The sequence below is a fragment of the Scyliorhinus torazame genome, chromosome 1, assembly GCF_047496885.1.
Source record: "Scyliorhinus torazame isolate Kashiwa2021f chromosome 1, sScyTor2.1, whole genome shotgun sequence".
Taxonomy (NCBI): domain Eukaryota; kingdom Metazoa; phylum Chordata; class Chondrichthyes; order Carcharhiniformes; family Scyliorhinidae; genus Scyliorhinus; species Scyliorhinus torazame.
In genome coordinates, this window is record NC_092707.1 from 380,595,384 (window position 1) to 380,618,232 (window position 22,849).

Sequence of the window (22,849 nt, forward strand, 5' to 3'; positions counted from 1 at the left end):
AGGAAGTCGTATAATCAGACCAAAACCTCTAATAGGTATTGCACAATATTGTGACACACTTTCCATCAGTGTGAATAATAGCAACACCTAATGCATGAACTTGTCAGCAAATTATAACGAATTAAAGAAACCAATGCCAATCAACACGGTTAATAAATCCGTAAGAAAAAGGTTAGATAAACCTTCTCGTGCAAACTTTTATTCTCATTTCGTTTTGTTTATCGTTGCAATTTTTTCTATTTTGGGAGTTTTTGTCGCCATATTTGCAATTCTCTGCTGGTGTCATTGTGTTGACAATCACACCTATTTTCACTGTTAACCATCTTCCATAATGCGAAGGCAAGACAGCTGTGGCTTCAGATACTTGATATAAATCAGAAATCATCATGTCTTCCTCTGCTGTTTAAGGGCAAGTCACAGGGAGGTATTAAGTTATACAGATTCCCAAAAGGTTGCAGATGTGATTCCTGGCCTGAGCTGCGTTAGATAATGTCAGATCTTCCGGTTCTGCCAAAGGGACAGCCGACCGGGACGGCCGAGCCATTCAAAACTCCATGGACATCGGCGGAACCGGAAGACCCTCTGGTAGCCAATGGTGAGCCTGCTCCGCCACTAGAAAACACGTCATGTTGGGATTGGAAGAATCCCATCCTTTGGCCAGGATTTACCGGCTGTACACTCCGACGGGAAATTCCGGTCCCACGCCGGCGCATGGGATTGCGACGAGGGATGCAGTCACTGGGAAATCCAGTTGAAAATGGAGGGATTGGTAGATCGGTAGATTCTGCTGGTGGGCTGCCTCCGCTGCCAAAAAGCACACAACGGGGTGGTCGGTAAATCCCAACTTTATGTATGTACATGTCTACTGTTTACATGTAATACGGTATTTACCTAGAAAGTAACTTCTTTACAGGCAGAAATCTATTTTGAAAAATGTTTCCTACAATGCTTACTCACCAGCGTTATGTTTTGTTTTTCCTTTCATGACAATATAGTGAAGTTCCCTCCTAACTTAGTGAATATCCATGTGAAACACCCACCTGAGGCCAATGTACAGATCCACCAGGTTTCCAGAGTGGACAGTTCCTCCTTGGGACAGAAGGTGAATGGTGTCAAGACAAATCAACAACAGATCTCTTACCGTGTTCCGAATCCTTCAATATCCCACATACCGAATTCTGTCTACACTCACCACCAGCAAGTTCGCACTCGTCACTACCCCATAACGCAAACCAAGTTAGGACGCTGCTTCCAGGAAACTGCTGGTGCACAGGTGAGACTCTGTTGGCTTATTGCTTGTTTCTTTGTTGGCTTCGCAGCAAACTTGCCATTGCCGGGTTGAAGTATTCAGTCGCAAACCTCCAAGATAGACACCACACAAATGGACCCTTAGGCTCCTTACTGGACAGCCAATCAACATAACGGAAATAAAGGATTCTGTAGTGCCTATGGTCTCCATCAGATGCCACTATTATATGAACTAATTATTGTATTCAACTATAATTGCTAAGTCGTGCTGTAGACATCTGGAGGCAGAAAATGGTTACTCCACCAAATTTGCAACAGCTCACCTTCTTAAATCTTACTCGTTAAATTGGGAACTGACTAAACTGCAGATTTCTGAATGTTAGGTCTTTAACTGTGGAAGGCAGTGGTTTGAGGGCATAATGTTAGAAAATAAGCGGCTGATACATTTATTCCACAAATGCCATCTTTATGTAATGCATCGCCTTGCAACCTTTCAACCTGTTTATTCAGTTAATAGGCTAAGTCTTGGGTTATTTCACCACCTACTTCTAAACATGTTAGATTCCTGTTAAGTTTTACAACAAACTTTCCATTTGCTATGTGGACCATGAACGATTTCTGTTAAATTGATGCATTTGATCTTTGACATGTTTAATCGCGCACTTCGGCCAGCTTATGCAGCTGATATGAATATTCAAATGGGTAAGATCAAGGAGCCATTTAATACTAACATTTTGGCTGGAATCTTGTTCTTTTGCTGGTGGTGGGCTTGGAGGCAGGAAGGGCATTTCCTTGGGCAGGGTGGTGCATTCTGGAACCTTGTTGCCTTCCTGCCTCTGCCAGAATTAAGTTCTGGGCTGAAGGGCCGAAGATTTAGAAATCACTGATTAGAGAGAGCCCATGGTCAACCTTTCTCTCCCGCTGCCAATTAAGGCCAATTAGTGATCACTTAAAAGCTCATCCCACTGCCACAGGTATTAATCCAGCTGCAGGTGGGCCTGTTGCCATGACAGTTAAAACCTGGCAGCCAGCTAGTCATCTCAGGGGGTGGGGTGGATCGCTTGATCAACGGTCTGATCACAGGACTGGACATAGGGGGGGTGCTACTGAGAACCACACTCCCCTCTCCCGTCACATTGCCTACCTGTGACTTTGGCCTGCAGCACCAGATCGTGGTGCCCCTCCTTCCGGCAGCAGTCATGGCCTCCTCAGTGGCTCTGCCAAGCACAGGAGCTGCCAGCCTCTGATTGGCCGGCAGCTCTCAGTGGGCAAAACTCCTGCCTCCGGGGTCTTGATTCCAGGGGAAGGACCACTGCTGGCCTCATCACTGCCTGATTGGCTTGTGGTTCGGCAGGCCTTCCCGAAAAGAGGTAGCGGGGATCTCTTACCAGCTCTCCAGGCGGCGGGTGGGACCCTTGCTGCCTCAAGATTCCTTCCTACATTTTATGTTGGGATCAAGAGCTTATTTTGTGTGACTGTTTTTGCATAAAAGATTCAGTTAGATTTCTTTTTCTTGTGTGAATGCAGGTGGCTGCAATTTATGTTTACTGAAACTCGATCTCCAATCCTGCCCACTAATCCACCTCTCACCACCTTTTAAAAATGTTCTCAAAATTAATCTCCTCAACCAAGCTTTCAGCTGCCCTAATCTCTCCCTTCCTTGCTCCTGTTTGTTTTCCTTACACTTGTTTACGAAGTGATGAGGGGAAGAGCGACTTAACTAAAAATGATTGTTGCTTATTTTCACCCTTCGTGTGAACAGTTAATACGTTGTGTGGTGAAATCATGTTTTACTTTTATTTTCCCTCTGTTCTGCTGAAGGAGGGTGAGAAAGAGAGGGTGTGAATTTGTATTCCACGTTGCTCTGTGCTGTCAGCAGCGCCTTTACACCTCCGAACTTTGAAACCTTTCTCCATGTTGTAACTTGACTTCACTGTTAATTCTCCCATCGCAGACCACAGGTTCCTTATGAAAGGGAGTTAGAACGGACGCACTCATCCGCAGTGTTTGCACAACGTGTGTTAACTCGATCGTCTCTTAATTTCCACTCAAATTGGGAGATGATTCCTCTTCCAAGAGTGAAATAGTGTGGAAGCGGGAAATCTGAACTACTGACAAGAAATATGCTCAGCAGATCAGTCAGCATGTGTGAGGAGAGGGACAAAGTTAACATTTCAGGCCCGTGACCGTTCATCAGAACTGAGGATTCGCCTTGATGTTCCTTCTTGACTTTCTTTAGAGTAAACTTGCCTCAGATCCTGTCTCTGTGAACGATCAACACAGAGCTTTTAGAAACATAGAAAATAGGAGCAAGGGTGGGTTATTCGACCCATCGAGCCTGTTCCGCCATTCAGTGTTGCCAAGGCTGATCCTCTACTTCAATGTCATATTCCTGCTCTCCCCTTGATGCCTTTGGAGTCTAGAAATCTATCTGCATCCTTCTTAAATACATTCAGTGACTTGGGCCACAACTGCTTTCTGTGGCCAAGAGTTCCACGGGTTCATCACCCTCTGAGTGAAGACATTTCTCCTCATCCCAGTCCTAAATGGCCTACCATATATATTGAGACTGTGACCCCTTATCCTAGAACCCCCAGCCAGAGGAAACAACATCCTTGCATCCAGTCTGTCCAGCCCTATGTTTCAATGAGTTTCCCTCTTATTCTTCTAACCTCCTGTGAACGCAGGCCCAGTCAACCCAATCTCTCCAAATATGACAATCCTGCCATCCCAGGAATCTGTCTGGTGAACCTTCACTGTGCTCCCTCGATGGCAAATATGCCCTTTCTTAGATAAGGAGACAAAAAACGCACACAATACCTCAGGTGTGGTCTCACCAAGGCCCTTGCTCCTGTACTCAAATCTTCTTGCAATGAAGACCAACATACCATTTGCCTTTCTAATTGCTTACTGCATCTGCATGTTTGCTTTCAAAGACATATCCAGGTCTCTTTGTGCATCAACATTTCCCAATATATCACAAAGGGGCTGGTTTAGCACAGTGGGCTAAACAGCTGGCGTGTAATTTCTGTACCGGCCTCCCCGAAAAGGCGCCGGAACATGGCGACTAGGGGCTTTTCACAGTAACTTCATTGAAGTCTACTTGTGACAATAAGCTATTATTATTATGATTTGAATAGTACTCTGCCATTTTGTTTTTCCTTCCCAAGGGACAACTTCACATTTATCCACGTTACACTGGACCTGCCACGCATTTGCCCACTCATTCAACTGCTCTAAATCGCCTTGAAGCCTCTTGTCTTGCTCTTCACCATTCACAATTCCACCATGTTTTGCATCAGCAGCAAACTCCCTCAGTTTTATATCATAGATACATAGAACATACAGTGCAGAACGAGGCCATTCGGCCCATCGAGTCTGCACCGACCTACTTAAGCCCTTACTTCCACCCTATCCGCATAACCCAATAACCCCTCCTAACCTTTTGGAAATATTACATTTGATTCCATCAGCCAAATAGTTTTATTTAAAAAAAAATGTAGAGTACCCAATTTTTTTCCAATTAAGGGGCAATTTAGCGTGGCCAATCTACCGACCCTGCACATCTTTGGGTTGTGGGGGCGAAACCCACGCAAACACGGGGAGAATGTGCAAACTCCACACGGCAGTGACCCAGAGCCGGGATCGAACCTGGGACCTTGGCGCGTGAGGCCACAGTGCTACCCACTGCACCACTGTGCTACCCCATCACCCAAATTGTTGATAAATATTGTGAATAGTTGAGGCCCAAGCACTGACCCCTGTGGTACCCCACTAGTCACCACCTTCCACTTCAAAGAGATCCATTTGTTCCTACTCTATGTTTCATGCCTGCTAACCAATTGCCAATCCATGCCAGGATAGTACCTTCAATCCTATGCACTTTAATTTTTTTCACACTAACCTCACCTCAGTAGAATCTTAAAAATAAATTACATAGTAACATAGTGGTAAAATCACTCCAATAGTGGTCATGGGACATAATAACCTGGGGACATGGGATCAAATCCCACCATGGCAATTAAGAGGAAAGTTAAAGGATAGTGAAGGAAGAAACTGACTGACTTCTGATTCATATAGTTTTATTAAAATAAATTAACAGATTCTGACATCACTTGTGCGGCAAACAGACTTGAAGTATTTTCTTTGCTTTATCAACACGTTCAGCAGCTCCTACAACGATTCATGTTCATCTAGAAGGCTTCAAGGTGGAACACTGTCCCAAGGGACTTCACGGTCTGAGGATCGAGCGGGAGGGCAGTGGGTCAGGGCACTCTCGGGTCGGTAGGTTTTAAGGATGGATTTGAATGTGGGCTGGATGAACTGAAGGGGTTATTTGCCTTTGGTTCCTGTGGAAAACTAAAACTAACTTCCGTGTTCTTGGCTATTTGCAGTGCGGGAAACCTCTTCCTGGCCTTTCAAAGCAAGAAGATTGCTGTGGAACTGTGGGTACTTCCTGGGGTTTCCACAAATGCCAGAAATGTCCGAAGAAGCCGTGTAAGTGCATTTGTTTGTTTTAAGAGCAAAATATAAATTTTTAAACAGTGTCATTGCTGCTAAATGTTAAAAAACTGCTCTTGTGGACCCTTTTGTATCTCTCCCCCCCCCCATAGCAACCTGGCAGTGCCCCACCAGTGCCACCTGGGTATCTTGGCATTGCCGGGATTCAGCGAGCTGCCTTTCGGACACAGTGTGGCCATACAACTACGCCCAGTTATTTATTTATGGGGATTGGCATATGAGGGTCATCTTAAATCCTTAAATGGTATTAATTTTTTTTTTCTTACTTTATCAGAGTTACAAAGTGTTGTACCCTCAATAACGACGCTAGAGAGTAAAACGGTAAAGAAGGCTTTAATAAGCTAAGAACTAGCCTGGTGCCGAGACGGGTGCTTAGGCCCCTTATATACGACTCCCAGGTAGGCGGAGTCCCCCAAGGTTCCAAGCCCGATCTTAAAGGGGACATCACCGTACATGATGACAAGGGTACAGTAATACAATAACCGTTCATCACACAAAGCTAGAGCTCAGAATGTGGACAGGGGCAAACCCCTAATCCAGCTCCTTGCCTGCTCCAAAAACCAATTCAAATTGAATCCAATTCATTGTCCCCAAAAGAGAGACATACCAGATCCAGGCATTACACCTGACCTCATGCTCATCTTAGCCAAAAGGCCGAAAAGCCATCTTAAATGGTATTAATTAGACTTAGACTGTCAGCAGTGGGTTAAGTTGTTGGCACGCTCTCCTCTTGAGTCACAAAGTCTGAGTTCAAAACCCACTCCAGGACCTGAGCACAAGAATCAAGACTGACACTCCAGTGCAGTACCAGGCGAGCATTGCACTGTCGGATGAGGCATTGAGCTACGGCCTTACCTGCCCAGGTTGATGTTAAGGAACCCATGGCACTACTTTGAAATGAAATGAAATGAAATGAAAATCGCTTATTGTCACAAGTGGGCTTCAGTGAAGTTACTGTGAAAAGCCTCTAGTCGCCACATTCCGGCGCCTGTTCGGGGAGGCTGGAACAGGAATTGAACCGTGATGCTGGCCTGCTTGGTCTGCTTTAAAAGCCAGCGATTTAGCCCAGTGTGCTAAACCAACCGAAGAGTATTGGTGGGAGTAGGGGAGTTATCCCTGGTTAAAGCAAATTACTGCGGATGCTGGAATCTGAAATTAAACAGAAAATATTGAATAATCTCAGCAGATCTGACAGCATCTGTGGAGAGAGAAGGGAGCTAACATTTGGAGTCTAGGTGACCCTTTGTCAAAGTGCCAGGTTACCCCTGGTGTTTGGTCAATATTTATCCCTCAGTCAGTATCACTAAACTGATCATCTGGTCATTATCACATTACTGCTTGTGGGAGCTTGCTGTGCGTAAATGGCTGCCTCGTTTCAGACATTACAACAACAACAAGACTTCAAAGGCTCTTCATTGGCCGCAAAGTGTTTTGAGTCTATCGGTTGCGATAGGCACCATATAAATGCACACTTTTGCTTTTGGTAAGTGGGGGGGGGGAGAGAGAAATAATGATAATAATAATTGCTTATTGTCACAAGTAGGCTTCAATGAAGTTACTGTGAAAAGCCCCTAGTTGCCACATTCCAGCGCCTTTTCGGGGAGGCCGGTACGGGAATTGAACCCGCGCTGCTGCCTTGTTCTGCTGACCTGAGCTTTGAAAACAATAACCAGACAGTAATCACGACCAAGTATAAATTATTCAGTGAACGTATTTTAACGTATAAATGTGATATTGTTTCTCCTGGAATCATGCTAAAGCCGTGAAATCCGACAAGACATTTTCTGAAAAGCGAACGTACACTTGGCATGGCACATGATGACTCGACTGTATCTCAAGACTTTTGTTTACATTGGCAAACTCAATCGGGGGGGGGGGGGGTCACCATGATTTACATTGATGAGGGGAGGTATTTGCGGTGATCATGCTTCTCTGATTCACTACTTTATATTGACGAGAACTGCTCGCAGCAACTTTATTTGAATCCTTCCCAGGCGGCAGTGTTTGTTGTCTATCCCTTATTGCCCTTGAGCTGAGTAACTTGCTCGGCCGTTTCAGAGGGGCAGTTAGGAGACAACCATTTTGCAGTGGCTCGAGAGTCCGACGGAAGCAACGACGGCAGATTTCCACCCCGAAAAAGACACGAGTGAACCAGACGGTTTTTTAAGCAGCACTCGCTGATGGGTGTCATGGCTACCATTGCTAACTTTATATTCCTGATTTATTAAATGAATTTAAATTCCGCCAGCTGTGGTGGGATTTGAACCCACGTTCCTTCCAGAGCATTAGCTTGGGCCTCCGCAACTCCAGCTACACTACCATCTCAGTCAGCACTCTGCACACACTAACTTACCGATTCATTGCCATGATGACTTCAGTCTTCGGCCCGTTTTAAACAAATGGGCAGAAGAGATCAGGCCAGGCAATCAAACCCACTCATCTGATTTCTCTGCAGCCAGGTGAACGCTGAGCAGCCAGGCACAGCTTTGCCTCCCTGTCTGATGATGGTGGTAACCTGTCAGAGTAAATGCTTTCACTTCTTCCCTTCTGGCATCAAGTCCTGTTAGCTGGAAATATATCACCAACAGAATGCAGGTGCACTGCCCCTGTGATGCACGATCAATTGCACAAAGATGAGAGTTGGATACAACTGAGGCTTTATTACACTAAGATGTGTGGCCTCCTACAGCAGCTAGCAAAATGGCTGCTGTACGGGGAGCACACATATTTATACTCTGCCTACTGGGCAGAACCAGCAGGCAGGGACTACCCCCGTACCTGTAGTACAGGGCCTTACCACACATCTCCTAATATACACAATAGTGGTGATTACCACACCCTGATTGGCTGGCAATTCGCTTGTTCGGTGCCCTTGACAGTGCCCCAAGGAATTTCACAGCTAATGCAGCACTCTTTAGCACGTAATCATGGTTAGGATGAAGGGGAACACCTAACCCATTTCCACACAGTGAGAACTTCCCCGCGCAGACATCAGTGATAAATGAAATGATGATCTGTTTTTAGTGATGTAGGTGGAGGAATCAAAGCTGCCGAAGGACACTTAGGGGGTTGGAGGGGGAGGGGGGGGGGGGGGGGGGGGGAAGAAGTGAAACACAGCCGGACTTGCATTTACGTAACCTCTTCCACAAGCTCAGGATGTCCCAGAGTGCTTTACAGGCCACTAAAATTCTTTTTAGTTTTTTAGCCATTGTTGTAACGGGGCACAACAAGATCCCACAAAGAGCAACTGGAAAAAGAGCGGGTAATCTGAGGGATAAAGATTGGCCAGAACTCCCCGTTCATCTAGGGAGAGAGGCAGAGAGAGAGAGAGAGAGTGCCATGAGACGATTCTCATGGACCAGAGATGGCAGACAAGGCCCTCATCCAAAATGCACCAACATTTGAGGGTGCAAAACCTCCTCAGTACCTCTGTGAAGTGTCAGGATTATACACCTAGTCCTCTGGAGTGTGGCCTGAACTCATAACCTCCTGATTTCGGAACACGGGGACTACCATGGAGTCAAGGCTGACATAGCGTACTCCCAAGGCGACCTGCTAGATGTAAATCTACAGCAACACAGTCACTTTTCCGGTTATGTTCTTTTACAATTTAGGGATTGAAACGGGGGCACAGGCTGGACACGTTACTGCTGCTGGTGGCCTTCTCCCTCCTCTCACTCAGTCCCAGCTCACTAGCCCTTTGTCATGGGCCTTTTCCCTGGCACAGTCGAGAAACTCAGTGGAAAGTGAAATGGGGTGGACAGTTTTCAATCCCTGTGCGGCCGCTCTCTTTACTCAGTTGAGGTGTTGCAGTTTGATAGGATGTCAGAAGCCAGGGCCAGTGCCTGATAGGAAATGCGCAGCAGAAAAATCTGAAGACACACGTCTTTTGTCTCTTTGCTCTGTGCTTTATTTTGGTGCCCGGGGCAACTTCTGAGATTCAGGAAACAGAAGAGAATTAAAAGAATACAATCTTCATTGGTCCCTTCAGCTCCAGTCCTGGTATGTTAATGAAACCCAGATAGCTGAACATCTTGGATATCCAGCTGAACAGCAGCCTTTCAATAGAGCCTCATTTGTCCCTGCAACCCAATGACCTTTGACATATCTCGTCCGTAAGATAGTTCTGATTTTGAGGCGTAAGATTGTCAGGGTCAGAGGCTCGCACCTAAACAAATCCTGGGCTTTAACTCTAAACCAACACATAGTGATTTGGAAAGCTCATCAGAAATACTCCCTGGCCTCCCCTTCAGTTGCTCCCCCTTCTGAGGTATGTCTTCACAGGCCACTCCCTGGCACCCCATCCTCCCACTCAAGTCGCTACGAGGAGAGATCGGATAGGTTGGGGTTATTTTCCTGGGAACAAAGAAGTCTGAGAGGCGACTTAATTGAGGTGTACAAAATTATGAGAGCAAGAGATAGACTGGACAGGATCAAATAGTTTCCCTTGATGGAGAATTCTAGAACCAGGGGACATAGATTCACGATAAGAGACAGAAGGAGTAGAGGGGGCATGAGGAAGAACTTTTTTACACAGGGTAGCGGGAGTCTGGAATTCGCTGCCCAAGTTGGTGGAGGCAGAGGCCCTAAAGTCTTTTGAAAGGTACCTGGATCTGCATCTTAAGTGCTCGAAGCTACAGGGCTCTGGACTGGATGCAGGAGGCAGGATTAGAAAGGACACCTGGGTGTCCTAAGGCTGGCATGTGCTGCAACTTTTCTATGAGGTCATTCATCAAGTGTGAACTGAGACACTGTGCGCATTAACAAGCAATTCCACTATGGGAAGTATCGTGGCACCATCAACTGTCTCTGGGAGGCGGGCGATAGACAAATTCAGCGGCTGTTCGCATTCAGAGTAGATCTGTATGACGCAATGTAAACACAACAGAAAAAAACATGTCTAGACATAAGTCCAATCGACACTGTGAAGTCCTGACGTCGCGGTAGCTTTTCATATATCTTCGAGTAAGGGAGAGGGAAAAGGTGATTGAAGAATTCAGAGGCCCACCATAATGATCAAAGCAAAAACCTCACATAAACTCTTCACAAGGGGATATAAAAACTGGTGGGGTTTCTTACGTCCGATGAGAGAGCATTGAAAACTCGACCATAGATACAGTTAAATGACACTTCATGGACCATAGTCACAGGCTGCCAGTGGCTATTTTTTTTTCAATCTCCGTTCCCAGATGGGATCGCTCTTTTCAATTTTGGACAGTCTTAATTGCTTCAAGGAGAAATTATTCAACCTGCCCTTCACCCAGGATGGTGCCCGTGAAGGTTCGATCAGGAAAACCGATGCAGGAGGGCATGAGAAGAATGAGCCAGCGGTATGGGCCAAACCAGCATGGGTAAGGTTAGAGAATTCAGATGCTAGTTGTGGGATAGAAAAAAGAACAAAGAACAAAGAAATGTACAGCACAGGAACAGGCCCTTCGGCCCTCCAAGCCCGTGCCGACCATGCTGCCCGACTAAACTACAATCTTCTACACTTCCTGGGTCCGTATCCCTCTATTCCCATCCTATTCATGTATTTGTCAAGATGCCCCTTAAGCGTCACTATCGTCCCTGCGTCCACCACCTCCTCCGGCAGCGAGTTCATGGGGAAAGGATGGGGAAAGTGTCCAGATGTGGGACCAAACAAGTTCAGTGAGTTGGTGATCAGCATCAAGGATTCACCCGAACTTCAATTAATCTCTGAGCAAAATACTGCAGATGTTGGCGGTCTGAAATAAAAAACAGAAAATTCTGATAATACACAGCAGGCCTGTGGCGAGACAAACAGAGTCAAGCTGAACATGTTAGATCAGTGACACTCCGTCAGAATGGTCCGATGGAAGCTCATTGACGTGAAAGGTTGGCTGGAATTTTATCGAGCTTTGGGAGATGCGCTGGGAGGCGGATGGGCTGGTAAAATGGTGGTGAAAGACATCGGGAAGGAAGCCTGATATCATCCCACCACCAAAAGATATTATGAAAGGCAGGAACAGGAACACTTGATACTCACTCAAGCTGTTTGACTGTGTTAACTTTTTAAAAATTCATTTACGGGATGTAGACGTCGCTGGTTGGGCCAGGATTTATTGCCCTTCAGAAGGTGGTGGTGAGTTGTCTTCTTGAACCTCTGCAGTCCTCGAGGTGTAGGTACACCCATTGTGCTGTTAGGGAGAGAGCTTCAAAATGTTGCCCCCGTGATAGTGAAGGAACGGCAACATATTTCCAAGTCAGGGTGGTGAGTGACTTGGAGGGGAACCTCCAGGTGATGGGGTTCCCAGGTATCTGCTGCTCTTGTCCTTCTAGATGATAGTGGAAGTGCGTTTGGAAGGTGTTGTCTAAGGATTTTTGGTGAGTTACTGCGGTGCATCTTGTAGATGATCCACATGGTTGTCAGTGTGCGTCAGTGGTGCAGGGTTTGAATGTTTGTGGAAGGGGAAGCAATCAAGCGGGTTGCTTTGTCCTGGATGGTGTCGGGTTTCTGGAGTGTTGCTGGTGCTGCACTCATCCAGGCAAGTGGAGAGCATTCCATTGCACTCCCGACTTGTGCCTTGTAGATGGTGGACAGGCTTTGGGGGGTCAGGAGGTCAGTTACTCGCCGTAAGTCTCCTAGCATTTGACCTACTCTGGTAGCCACAGTATTAATATGGCTAGTCCAGTTCAGTTACTGATCAGTGATAACCCCCAGGATGTTGATTGTGGTGGATTCAATGATGGTAATGCCATTGAATGTCAAGGGGCAATGGTTAGATCCTCTCTTGTAGGAGATGGTCATTGCCTGGCACTTGTGTGGCGCAAATGTAACTTGCCACTTGTCAGCCCAAGCCTGGATATTGTCAAGCTCTTGCTGCATTTGGACATGGACTGCTTCATTATCTGAGGAGCTACGAAAGGTGCTGAATATTATAGTCATCCACAAACATCCTCACTCCTGACCTTATGATGGAAGGGAGGTCATTGATAAAGCAGCTGAAGATGGTTGGGCCTAGGACACTACCCTGAGGAACTCCTGCAGAGATATCCTGGAGCTGAGATGATTGACCTCGAACCACCACAACCATCTTCCTTTGTGGCAGGTATGACTCCAACCAGTGGAGAGTTTTCCCCCTGATTCCCATTGACCCCAGTTTAGCTAGGGTTCCTTGTTGCCATATTCGGTCAAATGCTGCCTTGATGTCAAGGCAGTCACTTATGTATTCAACCTTTTTCTCTATAGAACCTATATCATCTCTCACTACCGCCCTGATGTCACCCTTAATTATCAGTGCTACACCATTTCCCTTCCCTTCCTGCCTGTCATTCCAAATACTCTGATACTCCTGGATATTTAACTCCCAGTCATGACCATCCTGCAACTATGTCTCTGAAATGGCCACTAAATGATACTCATTTGCGATGATTTGTGCCGTCAACTCATTTATCTCGTTTCGAATGCTACAAGCATTCAGGTAAAGTGCCTTTTTTAATACCTTCTTTTTGAATCCTAACACCCCCATTAATAACATCTCCTGAGTTCTTCTTCCTTTTATCCTTTTTCATAACTTTCGATGGAGGTGGACCTTCCTACGTGCTAACCTGTTGCTTTGCTTCCCATTAACCATTTTACTTCCCGTAGTGTTACCCTTCCCTTCCCTGAGATGAAGTATGTTTTTCTCTCGTTGGTTCCCTCCCCACCTGCTGCAGTCCCAGTGTAGCATCTATGTCCTTTAGGACCCAACCAGCTCGGTCTGCGGTGGTACTACTGAGCCACTCTTAGTGATGGACATTGAAGTCCCCACCCAGAGCATATTCTGTGCCCTTGCCACCCACCCTCAGTGCTTCCTCCACGTGGTGTACAAAATGGAGGAGTACTGATTCATCAGCTGATGGTGGCCGATATGTGGTGGTTTCCCGGTCCATGTTTAGCCTGAAGCTATGAGGCGTTTTGGGGCCCAGAGTTGATGTTCAGGGCTCCCAGGGCAACTATCTCCCGGCTGTATACCCCTGTGCCACCATCTTCCTTGGCCATCAAGTCCTGGGATGGTGAAACTCGAACCCAGAGCTTCTGGCTCAGAGGCAGGGGCATACCCACTGCACCGCAAGACCTCAGACTACACATTTAAGCATAGTAAATGCTAACAGTTCATGGATGGATCTGTACATGATATACATCTGCAGATAGCATTAGATTCACAGAAACTCTTCTAGAATATTATCTTCTCTTTATCAGGGGAACTTCTCTGACACAGGGTACCAATGACCTTATTCTCTTCTGGTTAATGTTTTTTAATGTGGTAATCGAGCCACAGACGAAAACCTCTGCACGGCTCATCAAACATCAGAGTTCACCAGGGAATTGCTTTGACAGGCAACGGGTACTTTTCAGGAAAAGTATGTCTTCAATTTCCTTCTCTTAATTGTCTAATATTTTACACAACTGCAGGGATTGATTGCTTCCTGCATTTGACATCAGGTCAATCACTGAATTGGGGCGGAGGTATAATAGTACGGAATCCCTCCGTCTGTTTGGAGGCCGATCAAATTCTGTCCACCATAGCTGTATGAGCTTTGCTTGTTTTTGCTTCATGTTAAAGAGTTAGCCGTAGACTGAGGGGCTGTTCACTGCACTATTGATTTTACTGAGTGGACACTGTGTTCATTGAGGGAGTGTCACAACGAGTTGGAAGGATTGATTCCTCCATTCAGTCACCTGTTTGTGCAGCTAAATGTTTCAAAGTATAAAATGAATAAAAGCTAAATGTCACTTATCGTTCCTGTTCCATCCTGCTCCAGGCAGCTACACTGCTAATGATGTCCATTGTTACCGTTACCCCACGGTAACAGACCTGTTGCTCTCCAGCACTGCTTTGTTGGACAGTCGCTAGTTCAAGTTTCCATGTCCTAGTCCATTATTTTCATTCAGTTGAAAGAACTTTCATATTTCACTTATCTCTGCGCTGTTTTCAGTTACGGTTATTCATAGAGTCATAGAATTTACAGTGCAGAAGGAGGCCATTCAGCCTATCAAGTCTGCGCCGGCCCTCGGAAAGAGCACCCCACCTAAGCCCACACCTCCACCCTATCCCCGTAACCCCACCTAATCTTTTTTGGACACTAAGGGTAATTTATCATGGCCAATCCACCAAACCTGTAAATCTTTGGACTGTGGGACGAAACCGGAGCACCCGGAGGAAACCCACGCAGACACGGGGAGAACGTGCAGACTCCGCACCAACAGTGACCCAAGCCGGGAATCGAACCTGGGACCCTGGAGCTGTGAAGCAACTTGCTAACCACTGTGCTACCGTGCTGCCCTCAAGTCAATCCAAAGATACCCACCATTGTATTGTGCTACATTCATGAGTGTTGGGCTTGTTTTTTTTGGGTGGTGTAAACGAGGTTCTCACGTTCAAGGGATACAACTTGAAGGTTGTATTTGGGCAGAATCTTCCATTTGACTAAGAGGTAGAGCATGCTGCTGTTCACCGATGCCTTATTTGAACGTGGGACACACTGAACTATTGAGGTGGGTTTTATGCACAGAACACTGATGTAGAAGTTGGGTGGTGAATATTTTTTGCACCCCTCTGTGCCTGAATGGTGAGGCTCGAGACCCTCCAACTATTTGGCGTTGGGTAAAGGCCTTGCCAAATTTAATGGGCGGGATTCTCTTAGCTCAGGGCCGGGCTGGAAAATCCCCACGACCGGCGTGAATCGCGCCACACCGCCCTGACACGATTCTACACAGAGCCATTGGCGTCGGCGTGGCGCTGGTCTACCCGCTCCCCCCCCCCCCCACCGATTCTCGGTGCCGTTCTAATCTGCTCTCAGCCAGCGGGACCTCGACGTGGTAGGGTCCAGGGGCGGCCTGTGGGGGGGAGGGGGGTATCGACCCCGGGGGGGACCTCCGTTGTGGCATTGCCCGCGATCGGGGCCCACCGATCAGCGGGCCGGCCTCTCGGGCAGGGGGTCTCCTTTCTTCAGCGACGGCCCCTGTAGCCGTACGCCATATTGCATCGGGGCCGGCGTGGAGAAGGGAGCCACTGCGCATGCGCCGTTGGCACTGGTGCCACTGCGCATGCGCGCATTGGTGCCGGTGCCACTGCGCACGTGCAGACCCAGTTTACGCTGCGATCAGCAGCTGGAGCACCATGGGCCGCCCCAGTGCGGTGCTGGCTCACTGTAGCGGAATTGCTGATCCTGAGGCCGTGTTGACGCCGTTGTTGCAAATTTTGCCTTAGTTCAATTGCTCTGTTTTATTACCTTTGCTCTCGAGTCGCCAGGTATCTTTATGATACCGCCATGTGGTTCAAGTCCGAGTAATGATCAATAATCCAATACACGCTTAGTAAGATTTAAATCAAAGCACATTTATTATACACAGTAATCACTACTCATGTACAAATTCTACGTCTAAGCTACATCTACAGCTAACAGGCCAATACTTAACTTGTAACTGGCCCACCAGGTCAGGGAAACAAATGGCCTTTCGTTCGGGTTCTGAGCCTGCGGGATTCGAAGTTGGTACAGATTGGTAGCTAGGAGCGCCTATCTCGTAGCGAGCGTTGAATTAAACTTACGAGTTCGATCTTCACTGCTCCGGTCACGGTCAATGTTGATTCGTTGTTGCTGGGTGACCTGGGCAGGACGAAGAGCGCGAAGAGGTGGAGAGGAAGAGAAGAACGATTCGAACTTGGGGCTCAATTCTTCTTGTCCCCAGGGGCATCCCGCCTTTCGAGGAGGACCCTGTACCTGGTCTCAAGTGATTGGACTTTGTCCCAATCGCTTGGTTCGATTTTCTCCAATGCTGGAGCGGTTCCCTGATCGATGGGCGGTCTTGTGGTGCTCGTTCACCTCCTTTTGTGTAGGCTCCTGCTGGCGCCGAAGAGTCTGGTTTTGCTTTCTGTGTCTAAATGTTGCATATTGCTCCCGGGGATTGTTCATTAGTATGCAGATGGCTGTTGTTTTGTTATGCTGATGGTTGCTGGTATCGATATTGTCTGGACTTTCCAGAGGTAAATACACAGCCAACCTGCAGCTGCTGGTTTTTGTCTTGTTGGCTGACTTTTCCATCAGCCGTTGCCGTTCGCCATTTTGAATCGGGAGTTGGCCATTTTAAGTGGCTACACCGTGGAGAAACGCAACGGCATTAACACTTAGCCTCAGGATCAGAGAATCCCGCCCAGTATGTTTCTATGCATATACCTGCATATACCCCTGCCCTCACAATCCCATCAGCAAAACTCTGATCCAGCCACTTTCACTTCTAAATCATCCCTTTCTTACCAGGAGAAGCAAAATATTTATTTCCTGAGTTAATCCCCTCAAACGATGCCCGCCAGGAATGCACGATCGCACATGATGCGCTTTCATGTGGGCCACCATGAAATGGATTTAAAATGGTTAAAATGATAGCTGGTCATTAGTGGTTTCTATATTACCACTTCAAATCTTAAAATAATCTGAACATGACGTGCAGCGCCGAGCCAACCTGAACTGTTGGAAAAACAAAGACATTTCACAGTAGGTAACCTTTCAAGTTACAGTTTTACTGAATAGCAGATCAGTTGCGATGAGAATATTCAAAGCAGTAGTTTTTTTTTGTTGCAACATTTAATCCCCCCGGATTAGCCAAGGGGTGGAAGATTTTACATGATGGTATTTTTTTCTGTGCATCGAATCATAGATTTTGACAATGATATCCATCAGCCATGATGGATATCATCGTCAGTCCATTGTGCCACTAACTCTGTTAGTTCCTTTACCAGGAGGTTAAGAAGGGATAGGGCAGTAGGCTATCAAAGTGTGGTCCATGGACCACCAGGAATCTGCAATCCCTCTCCTCAGATTAATTTATGTTCCGTTTTGAATATTTGTCACGGCTCTCATGCATGCGCCAACTCGCGCTTGCCAGCGGAGGCCCTTCGGCGCCAGCTGGCGTGGCGCCAACCCCGCCGGCGTCAGCCTAGCCCCTGACTGCCCGATGCCGGAGTGCTTCACGCCACTCCTCGCCACCGGTACGGCCCGCCCCGCCGGGTAGGGAAGAATCCCGCCCAAGGAAGAACTTAAACATACTGGGGCGAATTCTCCGTTTGAGAGTGGGATTCTCTGACCCCCCCCCCACGGTTGGAGAAGCCCGGGGGGGCAGCGTGAATGCCGCCCCGCAGCTCCGATGCCGGCTGCCGAATGCTCCGGCGCCGGTTTTCGGGCAGGGGCGGCAATCACGCCGCGTCGGTCGGGGGCCGTTGGCAGTGCCACCCCCGGCAATTCTCCGAGCCCCGATGGGCCAAGCGGCTGCCCGTTTCTGGCCAGCCCCACCGGCATGAAATGGACAGGGTCCATCCCGGTGGGACCTGGATTGTTGGCCGTCTAGCAAGGTCCTCGATGGGGCGCGGGGGGATCCGGCTCTACGGGGCCCCCCACGGTGGCCTGGCCCGCGATCGGGGCCCACCGAACGGCGGGCGGGCCTGTGCTGTGGGGGCACTCTTTCTCTCCTAGCAGGCCTCTGTAAGGCTCCGCCATGGCCGGCGTGGAGAAGAAACCCCCTGCGCATATGCAGGAAACACACCGGTGGGTTCTGCGCCTGCGCTAGAACAAACCGGCAGTTCTGCGCATGCGACAACTCTCGCTGGCCCACGGCGGCTCTTCGGCGCCGGTTGGCGCGGCGCCAACCCCTCCGGCGCCGGCCTAGCCCCCGGAAGTGCAGAGGATTCCGCAACTTCCAGGAGGCCTGACGCCGGAGTGGTTTGCGCCGCTCTTGGAGACAGCATCGGGCCATCGTGCCAAGTGCGGGAGAATCCCGCCCTAAGTGCTGATGCCGGGACTGAATCGCGGGTGTTCTATGTGGACGTAAATGGTGCCAGTCCTGGAGCAATTCAGGTCCCGTTAATGGGCTAGCAGCCACGCCATGTTGAGCTCGCGCATGCCGACCCTCATCCCAGCCAAGATGATGGTACTAGTTGCGCTAGCGCATGCCCGTCCCATTGATGGATCGGCTAGGGCAGAGGGTACCTAGGGGAGTGGCCTGGGCGGCACCCATACGACCCGTGGCACGAAGTTCCCACTGGACGGCGGCGTCTGCAGCCACATGTCTGTCTTGCAGCCCACGCCCCACCTTCTAGCTGCTCTCCACCCCCCCCCCCCCCCCCCCACCACCACCACCACCACACTAACTCCAATTAAGCAATCCAATACAGTTCAAATGCCACTTATAAAATAAAGTTAATAAACAGATAACTTGTATAGTTGTGTAGAGACATTTGGAGAGACCCCTTTCAGGAGCAGAACCAGTACACTTCTGCTCAACCTTGCAGCATTTGACAAAACTGCTCTTAAACTTAAAATCCTTCCGGGGTGGCACAGTGGTTAGCAATGCTGCCTACGGCGCTGAGGATCCGGGTTCGATCCTGGCACCGGGTTACTGTCCATGTGGAGTTTACACATTCTCCCCGTGTTTTCCTGGGTTTCACCCCCACAACCCAAAAGATGTGCAGGGTAGGTGGATTGGCCACGCTAAATTGTCCTTTAATTGGAACATTTAAAAACAAAGGATAAAAAAAACTTCAAATTCTTCTGTCTCAAATCCTATGGCAAAACTGTAAAACTGCAGACAGTCCTGGCTCCTCCCATTAATTAGATTATCTGTCCCCACTGAGATATCACATGATCTGCTTAGCTAGGACTAAGTACAATCACACATACATTACCTACTCTCCAGGGAATCTACAGCAATCAAAACTATGTTCCATTAGCCCATCATATGTAAACAAGTAAATGGTTAGAATCAATCATGACCACATCTTTTACGACTTTTTAATTACAGCTTTAGCAGTCACACAGTCTGGATACCTTAACATAGGTTCTTTAATAATTTTATTGCAGTAAATATATACCATAATCCAGGCTTTTAAAAACCTTACTGCAATAGATATAAAATATAATATATATCAATTTCTACGTTCATCATGCACTTATGGGTCTGAAAGTGGGAGCCAACCCCACTCTGGTTTGTTGTGGACCCTGAGGTGGTATTATGGCGGCAGTATCAATTTAATGCTTGTAGCCCACCCACTCGATTTTCTGGCCCCAATCAGAGCACCGACAGCTCAGTAATGTCGGCTGTGCTACCAGTGGCAGTGGCTGGTGCTGAGGCAGCCAGCAGAGGGAGCCACAGTGGCGTGGTGTCCTGGCAGACAAGTCATTTTCTTGGCAATTGTCGGGGGGATGGGGAGCCATTGCTGCTGGGGGGCTGCTCCCGTGGCAGTCTCCAATACACCATGCTGATCACATCCCAGCTGGGGTGGGTAGTGGACCTTAGTTGGGTAATAAATTGCCTCAACTTGTCACCAGGTGGGAAGCTGTGTTGCTGAGGTACCCGGCGCTGGCAATATGCCAGGGCGGTGAAGGTGCAGGGCTCCCCTCCTGCCATGTCAGCAGCCCTCCTGCCTCCCAACCTAATGGGCTGGAAAAATTCAGCCCAGGGTCACTTGAGTGTGTTCTTTATAAATAGAGGAGGGAAACAACACCACATCTACCATCAGTTACTGCTAGTTACTGCAGCCGATCGATCTGAATTTCTGACAGGATGTATAAAAGTAGGTGCAATGTCTTTCGCACAAGTAAACTTTGACCCCCATATTGAATGCCCAAAACCTGCCACCAATTGGCAATGTCACTCAGCAGCCTGAGAGTCCTGGTGTGCTTGCTGCTGACATTCAGCTCCAAAACTAAGTGAGAGACTCTTCTGTCCTCTCTCGCCCAGCCATTCTAACCTCGCCTAGCACAACGCTTAACCAGAATAAGGTCAGAGAGCTACTGGGCTGGTACTATGTCCTGTCTGCAGTGCGACCATTGCTGGCAGTGTCACTACCTGCAGCCAGATCCCTGCCGACAGCCCACACTAGCTGCAGCCAGAACCCTGCCTGCAGCCCACACTAGCTGCAGCCAGATCCCTGCTTGCAGCCTGTGGTAAACCACTGTTACACCTTTATTAGCTGATGCAAGGTAGGACCTGTACTGCAGGTTCGCCGGTAGTCCCTGCCTGCTGGCTCCGCCCAGTAGGCGGAGTATAAATATGCGTGTCCTCCATTCAGCAGCCATTTCGCCAGCTGCTGTGGGAGGCCACACATCTTAGAGCAATAAAGCCTCAGTTGTATCCAACTCTAGTCTTTGTTCAATTGATCGTGCCTCAATTTATTGCTCTAAGATTTTCTAAAAGATGGACCTCCGTATCAAACCAGATCGCCTGCAGCTGGATCCACAATCAAGCGACGCCAAAAAGGACTTTAATCACTGGCAAGCCTGCTTCGAGGCGTACATCAACTCAGCGACCACCCCTGTTCTGGAGGGTCAGATGGTACAGATCCTGTACTCAAGGTTGAGCTCCAACGTGTTTCCGCTGATCCAGGACACCCCGAACTACACCGATGCCATGGAGCTTCTCAAAGAAAACGTATTACCCAATTAAGGGCCACTACCCACCCCAGCTGGGATGATATCAGCATGGTATATGGCGACTGCCACGGGAGCATCCCCCCAGCAGCAATGGCTCTCCATCCCCCCATCATAGCACAGAAGATGAACACGCTCTTCGCCAGGCACGTACTCGCCACTCGCTCTCAACTTCCTGGTGAGTCCACAGAAGACTGGTGGGCCCTAATCCTACTCGTCTGGGACTGTGACTGTCAGGCCGTTACAGTCACTGAACATTCGAACCTCCTTATGCGGGACGCGTTCGTTACGGGAATTGGGTCGGAACTCATATGCCAAAGACTGTTAGAAGGGGCCACGCTCGATCTAGCTGAGACAGAGAAGCTAGCGCTCTCTATGACGGTCGCCTCGCGCAACAGTCAGGCCGACACCCCCAGCCGCACGGCCCAACCCTCCTACCCATCGTGGACCCCACAGACGGCCGCCCCAGCGGGGGCCTTACCCAGCCAGTACACCTGCGCCACACGCCAGCTCGCGCACCCCTGAGGTCCCTGATGTTACTTCTGCAGCCAGCAGAAACACCCTCGCCAACGCTGCCCGGACCGTGCAACCCTTTGTAAGGCTTGCGGCAAAAAGGGGCACCTAAAGGTGTGCCAGGCTATCGCCCACACCCCCCTAGCCTACACACAATGGGCGCCGCCATCGTCATCTCTCTGGACCACGCGCGGCCAGTGGGCGCCGCCATCTTATCCCCCTCAGTCCACGTGCGGCCCATGGGCGCCGCCACCTTGTCCAACCCCCGCAATGTGAGGCCCATGGGCACCGCCATTTTGTCCCCGCAGGATCTTCAGGCACCGCCATCTTGTCTCCCCCACGGGGCATGGACACCGACAGCATTCCTGGGCCCCCCAGGCTCCCCATCATCCGACGCCAGTGACGACCGACCACGACTCGCCTCAGTGACGATGGACCAGTCTCCTCCGCACAACCTGGCCACCGCATCGACCAACGTGAAAATCAACGGCCACGTGACCTCCTTCCTGCTGGACCCCGGGAGCACCGAAAGCTTCATACACCTGGATACGGTAAGGCGCTGCTCCCTCACGGTACACCCCACCAACCAAAGAATCTTACTGGCCTCCGGATCCCATTCCATCGCGATCCGGGGGTTCTGCACGGTCACACTCACGGTCCAGGGCGTAGAATTCAACGGCATCCGCCTCTACGTCCTCCCTATCCTCTGCGCTGCTCTACTGCTAGGCCTGGACTTCCAGTGCAATCTCCAGAGCCTAACCCTCAAATCTGGCGGGCCCCTACCACCCCTCACTGTGTGCAGCCTCGCGACCCTAAAGGTCGATCCGCCTTCTCTCTTTGCAAATCTAACCCCGGATTGCAAACCCGTCGCCACCAGGATCAGACGGTACAGCACCCAGGACAGGACCTTCATCAGGTCCGAGGTCCAGCGGCTGCTTTGGGAAGGCATCATCGAGGCCAGCAACAGCCCCTGGAGAGCCTGGTAGTCGTTAAAACTGGGGAGAAACACAGAATGGTCGTGGACTACAGCCAGACTATCAATCGGTACACGCAGCTCCACGCGTACCCGCTCCCACGCATATCTGATAAGGTCAATCAGATTGCACAGTACCGGGTCTTCTCCACGGTAGACCTCAAATCCGCC

At 49.0% G+C, this 22,849-nt stretch overlaps 1 protein-coding gene across 7 annotated transcripts in view; it reads left to right on the forward strand.

Annotated features, from left to right (window-relative positions):
* ltbp1 (latent transforming growth factor beta binding protein 1) overlaps positions 1-22,849 on the forward strand; it is a 533,746-nt gene that overhangs the window by 159,661 nt on the left and 351,236 nt on the right. For all 7 annotated transcript variants that reach the window (XM_072512266.1, XM_072512285.1, XM_072512304.1 and 4 more), the window contains 2 exons: positions 996-1,273; positions 5,643-5,745. In XM_072512266.1, the coding sequence (XP_072368367.1) occupies positions 996-1,273; positions 5,643-5,745 (381 nt within the window). The remainder of the gene's footprint in view (positions 1-995; positions 1,274-5,642; positions 5,746-22,849) is intronic.